The 10,704-nt window shown below is 45.8% G+C and overlaps 1 protein-coding gene across 1 annotated transcript in view; it reads right to left on the bottom strand.

Annotated features, from left to right (window-relative positions):
* Nucleotides 1-9,598, bottom strand: part of TSC2 (tuberous sclerosis 2) — a gene marked incomplete at its 3' end in the record, with an annotated part of 28,419 nt that extends 18,821 nt beyond the window's left edge. Inside the window, exons 1-17 of the mRNA XM_010148607.1 lie at nucleotides 9,461-9,598; nucleotides 8,533-8,619; nucleotides 8,176-8,286; nucleotides 7,203-7,347; nucleotides 6,951-7,068; nucleotides 6,434-6,482; nucleotides 5,985-6,110; nucleotides 5,589-5,662; nucleotides 5,124-5,250; nucleotides 4,022-4,165; nucleotides 3,618-3,755; nucleotides 3,313-3,416; nucleotides 2,431-2,512; nucleotides 1,404-1,559; nucleotides 967-1,083; nucleotides 309-431; nucleotides 1-18 (exon numbers count right to left, since the gene is read on the bottom strand). The exon at nucleotides 1-18 is cut by the window's left edge and continues 107 nt beyond it. Coding sequence (XP_010146909.1) covers nucleotides 1-18; nucleotides 309-431; nucleotides 967-1,083; nucleotides 1,404-1,559; nucleotides 2,431-2,512; nucleotides 3,313-3,416; nucleotides 3,618-3,755; nucleotides 4,022-4,165; nucleotides 5,124-5,250; nucleotides 5,589-5,662; nucleotides 5,985-6,110; nucleotides 6,434-6,482; nucleotides 6,951-7,068; nucleotides 7,203-7,347; nucleotides 8,176-8,286; nucleotides 8,533-8,619; nucleotides 9,461-9,598 — 1,857 coding nt within the window. The remainder of the gene's footprint in view (nucleotides 19-308; nucleotides 432-966; nucleotides 1,084-1,403; nucleotides 1,560-2,430; nucleotides 2,513-3,312; nucleotides 3,417-3,617; nucleotides 3,756-4,021; nucleotides 4,166-5,123; nucleotides 5,251-5,588; nucleotides 5,663-5,984; nucleotides 6,111-6,433; nucleotides 6,483-6,950; nucleotides 7,069-7,202; nucleotides 7,348-8,175; nucleotides 8,287-8,532; nucleotides 8,620-9,460) is intronic.
* Between the last annotated feature and the right edge of the window lie 1,106 nt (nucleotides 9,599-10,704).

Below are 10,704 nucleotides of genomic sequence, written 5' to 3'. Positions count from 1 at the left end.
CAGCAGGAAATCAAACACCTGTAACAGAGAAGACAGCGGAATCACACAAAACCCATGCCAGTGGAACATTCTCCCACCTCCCCATGTGATAGTTTTGCAAGTACAAGGGGATTTTTAACAAATGCGGTGGCTAGTTCTGTAGCAAGCATCACTTTTGGTGTTACAGTGTGTACACATAGTCCTATTAACCCAGAAACATTTAACTGTACTTCTGGCAAGCTTTAGAGCACACGTTCCCCACCTGCCACCCAAAAATCCCAAAGCCAGCACACAGGTCTCGGCCTGAGAGCACAGGTCACTGCTCGCACCTGCAACCTGATGCTGCTAGCAACAGCGAGGCTGTACGCGTAGAGGTAATGGCGCTGGACGTGCTGAACCAGCATCTCGTACACCCGCGTCGCGTGGCTGGAGGGTAAGCTGTAGAGTTTTGTCTGCAGAGGAAGAGAAACACAAATCAAAAGGCAGACCGAGAGTTTTATTCAGAAAAAGTGTATCTGCACTGAGAATTCAAGAAAAACACAACAAACACTTGCTCCTGACAGCAAGATGAACAGATGGCTCTGGACAGAACCTCTGCCGAGGCTCCAGAACAACTGCCTGGCTCCAGAAGGTCACTGGCTGGAGCAACCGGCTCTTCACAACCACTGAACCATATCTCAGGACACACTACCCACACACAACGGATCTATAAACCACATAAACCCTTTCTGCTAGTTTAGGAACACATTTGCCCTCCACACCTGAAAACGTGCTCATAATGCACACTGGAAATTAAGAAAATACAGCATTTAGCAAACAGCCCTACAGTACCCAAAAGTTAAAGGAATGACCAAACCAAGAGTTAAAATATTAAGCGGATAACCCAACAGCTGGAATATTTAACAGTGGGAGAATGGTTATCTCAAAAAGCCAAGTCCGAGAGAAGACGATTCTGAAGAAGACGCGTTTCATCTCTGCAGCATCTACCTGCAGAATTATCAGGAGTCCGAGAACTGCCGTCTTGACATCCTCCAAAGAAGCTGAATACGACAGCAAGTCCCTCTCTTCTAGTTCAGAAGGAGATGAGAGAGAATGTGCAGCCACCTTTTAAAAAGAAAAGTAATACATGGTTCCAATCTGCAACATACCTTTACTTCCATCCCTGAAGGTCAGGAAAGGCTACAGCAAGTCATCCTTGCTGGAAATTCTGCAAGCTGTGTCAGGCAGCTTGGATGTGCATTGATAGGGTTCCTAAAGCTCCCTTCTGCTCTGCACTTCCGACTGATAGCCTCCAAACCCCAGCAGTTTCACAGCACCCAGCTGAGCCACGCAGCTGGTAACAGCCACAGGGCAGTCTCCTCACTCTGCTCCCCCAGAAGGAGGATCTGGTGATGCTGCTGCCAACCGACCAAACCCTGCCTCACCTTTTCTATGATATCAAGCAAGCTGTTGAAGTGATGCGTGTTGCAGCCTTCAGCCAGGTCTACGAGGAGCTGAGTGGCCAGTTTTCGGACTTGATGGTCTTTATCCTCTGGAATGTGAGCCAGCTGAGAGATCACAACCAAGTTTATCAGCTCTTCCTGCAAGAGGACAGACCTTAATGAGCCTGGACATCTTGTTGTCAGTTGTTCAATCAGCACTTGAAGAGACAAATAGTTACCAACAAAAGAACACTGAGAGCAGGCTTGTTCCTCAGCTGACTGGTTCCTAATTTTTCCTCCTCCACCCAACCAAGTGTTTCTGTATGCCACCCCTCCAAATTTTATGACGTTGGTTGAACTTGGATTCAATACTTTGGTTTCCATCTGTCCTACAGATTTGATAGCCCAGGCTCAAACAGACTGTTAACAAGGGATTTCTAGGGTTTGGGGGTTTTTGAGAGAGACAACACATCATCTTATCACAAATCCTGAAGGAATCCAAGAAGCACCTCTAACCCTTCCTGTCCTTTGACACTCTTGGTACGTTCCAAGGAGCTGAAGACATCCCCACAGCTCTTTCCTAACTCCTCTTTCAGACTGCTTCCATCTTTGGCTGCAATTAAACTGGAAGCACCAAGACAAGTCAATCTGCCCACGTCAGATTACGTCCAGACCCCGTCTTTTTACAAAGGTTTTAAATAAACTCTGCATCTCCCACACTAACTTTCCTTTCTTCCAAAACAAAGCGCATATGGAACTAATGACCATAAAATAGGGAAGCAAATCCACTGCCAGGCATCCCCTCTAAACACAACAGCTCCCACTGCAAGCTGCACATACCGGTACCCAAAAAGGACAATTAAAAGGCCATTCCCACAAGCACCCTAAAGAAATGTCTGTTGTGTGCAAGATGCAAAGCACAGCTCTCTGCAGTCTTCAGTGCAGAGACAACCTGAAACCCTCCATAAAACATGCTGCAACAGAGCCATTCCCACCCACTTAAGATGATGAGAAACAGGTAAACACGCACCTCATAGAACTGTCTGTTAATGCTCAGGACAAAGGACAAGACATCCAGAACTTTAATACGAACAGCGCTACGACTTTCGTTCCTAAAACGGGAAGAGCAGATTCAAGATGAGTAAAATAAAGTTGCTGATATTTAGGGAAGGGAGTAGAGGGGAAAAGGAAAGTAAATCAAAAGTAAACTCAGAAATTTCCCAAGAGTTAGAACAGGAACTGTTAGAGGTTGAGCTGAGCCTTCAGTTAACGCCTCTACCCACAAAATCAGATTCAAGAACAATTGGAAATTGGAAACCTAGTTCAGCTTTTACTAATTCTGGAGCCTTGTAACTGCAGTTTTCCCATTTCCAATCCAAACTAGGAAGCGTATGTCAGAAGAACAAGTGCTCCAGTGAGCAAATTTAAAACTAAACATATGGTACCAAGGAGCAGTTGCTCTTTGGCAGCGTTTCACAGATGAGACAAGTTTCTCATTGCTGTATAATGATTTCTTAGAACACAAGAGTACTTCTAGGAGTACCTGTCCAGAAACAGATATTACTTTAATACTGGATAACCACATGCAATCTTGATGCTCAACAGGAAAAGTCTTGTTTGGTGTTCGAACTACAAAGTGCTGTGGAGTGGAACACAGAACTGCCGAAGCTAATTGGAATAGCACCATCCAATGAAAATAAAGTGGAAAATTAAAAAAAGAAGCATAAATAACTCAGTGGAAAGTTGTTCTTCTGTTAAACAAAATCCTTCTGTGTCCCATGATCTGAAACTACCGTACTTCTTACAAGTCATTTACTAACATTAGAACTTCAGAAAGCAAAATTATGGAACATGAAAAGGTGGCAAGAAACATTTGAAAGTGCCTGGTATTCACAAAGTTACTATTTCATACCTGAAGAATCTCTCCATTAACATCTGCAGGTTGTGAATCCAGCCGTCTTTGGCAGGATGAATGGACTGAGCTCTGTATGTTATCAAGTTTAACACAGAAGATTCCTTGTGCAGAAAGATCAAGAATGTTCGTCAGTGGACAAGCAAATACAATACACCCTTCATCCCCGAGAACGAGGCTCATGTAAGTCCTTGCTGCGACTTTCTGACCACCCGCTATTTTAGGACTCCCACCTTTCAACTGTACTGTGTAACCAACCAGTTTCATCGGGCAATAAAGGGAGATGATAACGGGGAAATTCTTACGGGTCTCTGATCAGCACATCTTTCCACCAGCTCAAAAAATCTCTCTTCAGAGCCATGGAATTCGTTCTGGTCACAGAGTTCTTCTACTGTAGTCAAAAGATCATGTACAATGGACTTAAGTTCTTGGCTCTCCAGACTCTGAAACAGAGACAAAAACATTTCCAGAAGACTCCTACCTCACCAGCAAGTGCCACGTTTCAAATACCAACAGAAAAAACAGTTGAGAAGCCCAGCATGGAGAACAGAGCTAAACCTTCACTCAGCTTCAAAGTTCACCAGAGAGTGCAAACAGGAGATGAATTGGCAAAAACATTTATGGCACCGTGTGCTGGTTTAGCGCTGGGATTAAACCACGACACGAGGTCTTCTGGTTGAAAGCACAGCAAGATCGGCCCAATGCTTACCTGCAGCTGTTGCAGTAGTCGCTCCATGATGTCCAAAAGGATATCCCACGTTACAGCCTGCAGTTCCTTCCCGTACTTCTTTATTAGCCGTGTTATGGACAGCACTATCTCGTAAGACACAACGGCGTTGGGACACGTCATGGCCTGGAATACAAAGCGTTTCAGCCAGTTAACAATGGGAAAGCAGTGATCAGTAACCCTCTTAAATTCAAATGAAACATGCCCTAGTCATTAGGAACTTAGCCTGAAGGTTCAAGATAAATGTACTCAAGCCTGTACACACAAAGGGCGAAGCAAAGAAGCATTCTGTAAAGTGCAGTTCTGCACCCGTGCAAGCAGCTGTGCATCAGATGTCAAATATGGCCCATCTTAAAGGGGAGACTCATGAGGTTAAAGCTAGTAACTCCCGCTTGATGCATGTGGATGAGGAAACTTTAAGAGAGCTCTGAGCTGTCCCCGAAGCCACTGTCCCTCACCTTTTGTACCACACCATGCTGCAAGGAATCAAAGTTTTTCCTTTATTTTTTAAGCTGAATTACCCACAATGTAGATATTTCATTAAAAGTATTCAGACTTTGTTTTTCTGGCCAACAAAATAGAACCACGGAACAGTTTGTGTGGGAAGGGACCTTAAAAATCATCTAGTTCCCACCCCTTGCCATGGGCAGGGACACCTTCCACTAGACCAGGTTGCTCCCAGCCTCATCCAGCCTGGCCTTGGACACTTCCAGCGATGGGGCATCCACAGCTTCTCTGGTAACGTGTCCCAGTGCCTCCCCACCCTCTGTGGGAAGAATTCCTTCCTGATGTCCCACCTCAATCTCCCTCTTTCCGTTTAATCCCCTTGTCCTGTCACTCCCTGCCCTTGGGAAAAGTCCCCCCCCAGCTTTCTTGTAGCCCCTCCAGGCACTGGAAGACGACCACAGCTTCAAAGTTAAACCCTCTGTTATAATTTCCCCGTGCTTCACCCACACTCAGTTCTGTCTCTCACCTGTCAGGCATACGAAGATCACTTTGGTGCAGAGAACCACATTTTCATTATAAGTTTGTACAGGCCCAGATGTATACCTGATTAAAAAGTTGTCCCAGCATCCCACCCTACCTTGAGGAACGAAGGCAGCACTGAAGTTGGGGAATTCTTGAGTGAATTGAGGCGATGAGCACCCCACAGAGCCATCCCGACAAAGAACACAGCTCCTCTCAGCAGCGCCGCATCTGCCATGTAAGCTCTAAGAACAGAGAGAAGGAAAGCCTCAGAACAGGCCACAATTTTTTTAGGGTACAAGAATCAATAGGAATATGTCCTGTCACAAGAGTAATTCCCAGCTGTTACACATCAGAGCCTTGCACAGCAGCTTACAAACATTAAAAGCAGAAAATCGTTTAGTACAACTTCAAACAAAGGAAAATTAAATTCAGAAAAGCCCAAAAATGAGCACTTCAGCAGCATAACTAGGAAAGGAATTCACTTCTAAGCACGAGAACCGTCAGCTTGTTCTACTGAGGTCAGCGACTCCCTGTCTATCTCCACAGGACTCTCTCGAATTCCTTGGGTTTCCTTCCTTACCTGTCCTCCATGATCCTGCACATGTTGTAGATGGCACTGTGTCCCAAATGAGTTCCCAAAAGATTGCGCATAAGCTGCAAATTCAAAACAAACGCTTAAATATCCAATTGCTAAACCACTCATTAGCCTCCATATGCAATTAGCTGGCTGATCATGACCGTTAGTAAACGTGTCCAGCCGCTGCCATGCCACAACAGCCGATTGGAAACCATGGGTAAGCTCCATGGACTTGACAGGACTTAATGTGCTGATCCCTTAATATTTGAAATAATTTTTAGTTTACTCTTAACACCCAACTGAAATTCAGGGCAAATGTGCACAGGCACATCTGCCACGTCACCTGTGAGGCCAAAACACCGAACCCTTTAGAAAACAGAACTACAAGAAAGTTCTGACCTTCCAGCACGGCTCGCAGAGCTCCTTCACGTTGATGGTTCGGCACAAAGTGATGATAAACACTGGCAGGTTCTCTGATGGCAGACAGTTATAGCAAACGACTGCATCCAGGACTTGCAAGGAAATCTTTGGGAAAGAGAAAGGCAAAATACACTTCTCTACAAATAAAGCATGTCCAATGCTAACCTGGCAGATGCTGGAAATCTTCTGGAAGTCAAAAGGGACACAGATATGGTGGGTGTTTTGCAAGATGGAGAATAAACCATAAAAAGCACTGTTGAAAAATTGGTTCCCTTATCACGTTTACCAATGCTCTGTTTGTTTTAGAATAAAATGACTATTGAGGTATGAGATCCAACAGCTTACAAATACTTCCTAACATTGTATTGGCTCTCAGTTTCAAAGAACTGCAGAGTTCTAAAGTACTAAGAGACACTCAAATTACTGACCTCTATGTCCACAGATGATGAAGTCTGAATGCACAGGAGGCATATCTTGCTGTTAGGAAAGAACATTTAATTAAAACTCTTTGCTTAATATGATTTAAGGCAAATTACAAAGAGCCAAAACAGACAAGCAAATTGGCACGTTATTTTACTCATCATTCCCCTTACGGGGGCACTGCTGGTAACACCCCAACCTCTTTTATAAAAGTTAGCTTAAAGCTGTACTTAAATGTAACTCCGTGTTCCTACGCTAACACGAGCGGAGACCCTTCATGAGACTACGCAATGGAGGCAGGTCCATCCCATGAAATGGGGAAAGCACATGGAGATAAACCACAACAGATCTAAACACTAAGAACTGAAAATCAAGTACTGGTCAGCAATGTCAGGTATGACCTGGAATGAAGCAGATCCAGGTCAGATGTAAGAGATTTCACTTCTCTGCACAATGATCTGCAACTTTCTCCTCTAACTTACCAAGAATAAGCACCCAGGAGTGAAAAAAACCCCAATAACTTACTGGACCATGTCAGCTACATAGTCTTCCAGATAGCAGCTATTGAATTTCACCAGGTTCACTAAAACCAGAAGGAACTCGGAAGACAAACCGACATCCATCCACTGTAGTACAAAGTCAGCTAAAGAAGGAAAACAAATTGTTACAGTCTGCTTTCCACCCAGAAGTGTTATCACTACCTGTTTCTCGTATCCCTAAATGCCTCTCCCTTGATTTATTCCCACCAAACTGAAGCGGGGTAGAGACAACACCCACCCAACTCTTCTTCTAAGTAGGTGATGTATCGTCCATTCTCCGTTAGAGCCTTGAACACTTCCAGCCGTTCATGCAAGTCTTCATTGGAGGGGTAGTCCTTAATAACCTTAAAAAAATGTGCTCTGAGGATCCCTAATCTCTCACCCTAAAAAAAGATGAGAGGAGAAGAATAACAGTGTCACTAATGAAAACAACACAGTTAAGGCCTATCAAGGTCTATAACAGTTATCTGCATGCTTGGAATTATTTTCTTTTCCTCCAGGCTACGAAAGTCTCCAGAAAATACCTCCAGCCTCTACTGACAATGGCTAAGGTCATCTCAATCTGTTCTATCAGCACTCAGGGCTGAAGGCATCTTGACCAGCAACACACAGACAGCGTCCAACACACACAGTAATCCACGGAAACTGCAACCGACAGCATTGCCAGCAGAGCATTTAGCAAAAACCTAAGCCAACAAACCAGAAATCAATGCCTATTCTTTCTGTAAGTGTCCACCCCCACTTCTTCTGATTGAAAACCAGAACTTTGGTCTGAGAGAGTCTCACGTTTGAATGACACGTTGTGAAATCTGAAGAATTCATAGTATGCTTTACTTGGCCAGGCTAGAAAAGTATCTCATAGACAACCTCATGCTGAACCATCAAAACCAGCTGCAGACTTGGACTAATAAGTCTGGGCAAAGACCATCTAAAATCTGCTGTACTATGCTGAACATAACCCCAAGTATTTCCTCTTTTTCAAGAGCATTGCCCCAGAATAGAAAAGTTTTCTATGGGTTGTATGAAAAGTGTTGGTATGAAGTCAAACCAAGACAAATTTAAGTGCTTCCTCTTCCCATTTCCTTGGCACAACCGAAATAAGAAACATGGAAAGCTGTAGAGAGAAGAGCCACCCAACATTCTTCACGTTCATGCTCTGCACAAAGCCGAGTTTAAGCGCAGCGTTACTTCTGCAGCTTGTTTGTTTTCACCTGTCCTTGAATGATTGACTTTAGCAGATGAAGAACAGCGTGTCTGGCTTCGACGGGGCGCTCGGGCTGGAGCATATCAGCTACCACTTTCCATATTGCTTCCACTGCGTGCTGGGAACAAACAAAGGGGCAGGCAGTAGTAGGGAAGTTACGTTTCGGATCTTTACCCCATAGGTCAGTCATTAATTATGGCAAGTTAACGAACAAGATCTCCAGGGATTTCACGTCCGGAGTTCTCTTTTCTGAGGGCCTCTCTCACCTGCCCGGTCATAAGCTCAGATGAACCACAAGAGAGACACCAAACCCCATGCTTAAGTTTTGATCCTTCCAATATTCGCTGAACCCTTCGAAACTTACCTCTTCAATTTTTTTTGTTTTTGCCACTTCACAAATCTGACTGATTGCTCGTATCCTGTTACTTAATCCACATTCTATGCTCAGTTCCTGGAAAGAAATGTAGAAATAAGCTAAGTTTATCTTACTAGAAACACTTGCCCATTTCTCAAAGGGGATCATGAACCACTGAAATATAAATTACACATTTGTCCAAAATGATCTAACCATTACTCATCACTGGAGCTTTTCAGGAACTTCTCCAAAAACTTTTTTCCATTAGTAAATGATCTGTCAAAACCAGAACTTTCACAGAACGGGAGCCAAGAGGCTTTTTATCTCCAGGACAGAACATCTCATTTGCTCCAGAAAAGTCAGTAACCCGCTGGCTGCGGCTCTCGCCCAGCTCACGGGAGACGAGCAGAGAAAGGAGGGACCTTAATCTGGCAGGTAGGAGCTCGGCTGCTCCAGCACTGACGGGAAGGGATTCTGGTCTCCTCCTCCCTTTCATATGTTTTCCTCCCTATGTGCCAACCATTCTGCTACAGACCTGCAGTACCAATTACTGGAATCAATCTTTTTTCTTTAATTTTCACGAAACTGTAAGGTTTTAATAAAATGGAGACAGTTTCCAGCTTGCACTAACTGCCTCCACATACACTTCATCACGCTCAGACTATAAAAAAAGAGCAACATATTTTGAGGAAACACCCCTTAACCCACTATAAGACAACACCGTCCTATCAAATATCTCAAAAAGGCTGAACCACCAAAATGCTGTCACTCCAAAGCAGGTGAGGTTTACATCCGTTGGACTAGAGGATGAACTGAGACGTAAGGTAAAAAGGCATGGTCAGAGAGGGAGCGGAAAGGGGAATGAGCGAGCCCTCCTTCCTCTCAGCTCAGGTCATCCGGGCACTAACCCCGCCTTGACTACGGTCAGTTCTCGCACCTTGAGTATTTCCGCAGTGATGATAAACTCTGTTTGCTTGCCCTCCAATGGCTTTGAACTTCCCCGGGATGTTCCCAGCCCCAGGAGATTCCTGAACTTCTCCTTCAGTCCAGAATCCTTGCTCTGAGGCTTTGCCATCGCTGACAAGCAAGCAGCGCCGAGCCCCTGCGGACACAGAATGAGGTTTCTGTTAAGGGAGGCCCAGGGGGAATCTTTAAGCAGGAAAACACCAGTAACAGCATCACAACGTGGCTTTTGGGGGAATCTTTAAGCAGGAAAACACCATTAAGAGCATCACAACGTGGCTTTTATAGACAGCTCCAGCGTCTCAAGCCACTTCCAACACGGGAGAAGCCCAACGCTGAAGATGAAGGGGCCCACACTCATGTGGAGCCTGCGCTGCTCCTGCCTTCAGCACCCACATCCTGCAGCTACTCCAGGAATGGGGAGCTCGGGGTTACTATTTTCTGGGAGCTCCGAATGTCCAGCACCCCCACAGCCTGCACAGAGCAACCACCATTTTAAACCGCTGAGCTGACTTGTGAAGTATAAACACACCCATGTTTCGGTGGGTGTGAGCTGAAGTACTTGTTCCCAGTCCAAAAGCAACGGACAAGCACACAGCACTAAGGCAGATGCTGAGAGCAGCTAGATGTGAGGACTTAGGAATCTGAGCACTTGAACACCCAAATGCTGCCATGGCAAGGAGAAAGAGGGGGAGCGAGAACAAGCACATCCATCACAGCAGCAGCCCATGGACAGGAATATCCTTCAGAAACTGTCTCCCCTCACCCCACAACCCACTGTCCTTTGGGGACCCTGGAATCTGGCTCAGAACAGGACACCCACTCCTGCACAAACCCAGAAGGCCCCCAGCTACAGCCCATGCCCCTATGGACATGCCACGGCCTTCCCCACAGCCGGACACACCCCACAGCAATTCCTTATGCTCCCCGGGGACATGTCCCAGCCCCTGTCCCAGCATCCCAGGGAACACACCACGGCCCCCAGCACATCACCAGGGATCTGGCTCAGAACAGGACACCCACTCCTGCACAAACCCAGAAGGCCCCCAGCTACAGCCCATGCCCCTATGGACATGCCACGGCCTTCCCCACAGCCGGACACACCCCACAGCAATTCCTTATGCTCCCCGGGGACATGTCCCAGCCCCTGTCCCAGCATCCCAGGGAACACACCACGGCCCCCAGCACATCACCAGGGCACACACCAAGCCCCCAGCC

The sequence above is a fragment of the Eurypyga helias genome, unplaced genomic scaffold (assembly GCF_000690775.1).
Source record: "Eurypyga helias isolate BGI_N326 unplaced genomic scaffold, ASM69077v1 scaffold23773, whole genome shotgun sequence".
Lineage (NCBI taxonomy): Eukaryota > Metazoa > Chordata > Aves > Eurypygiformes > Eurypygidae > Eurypyga > Eurypyga helias.
Note: the sequence above shows the minus strand (reverse complement) of the source record. Positions and strands in the feature narration are given on the sequence as shown.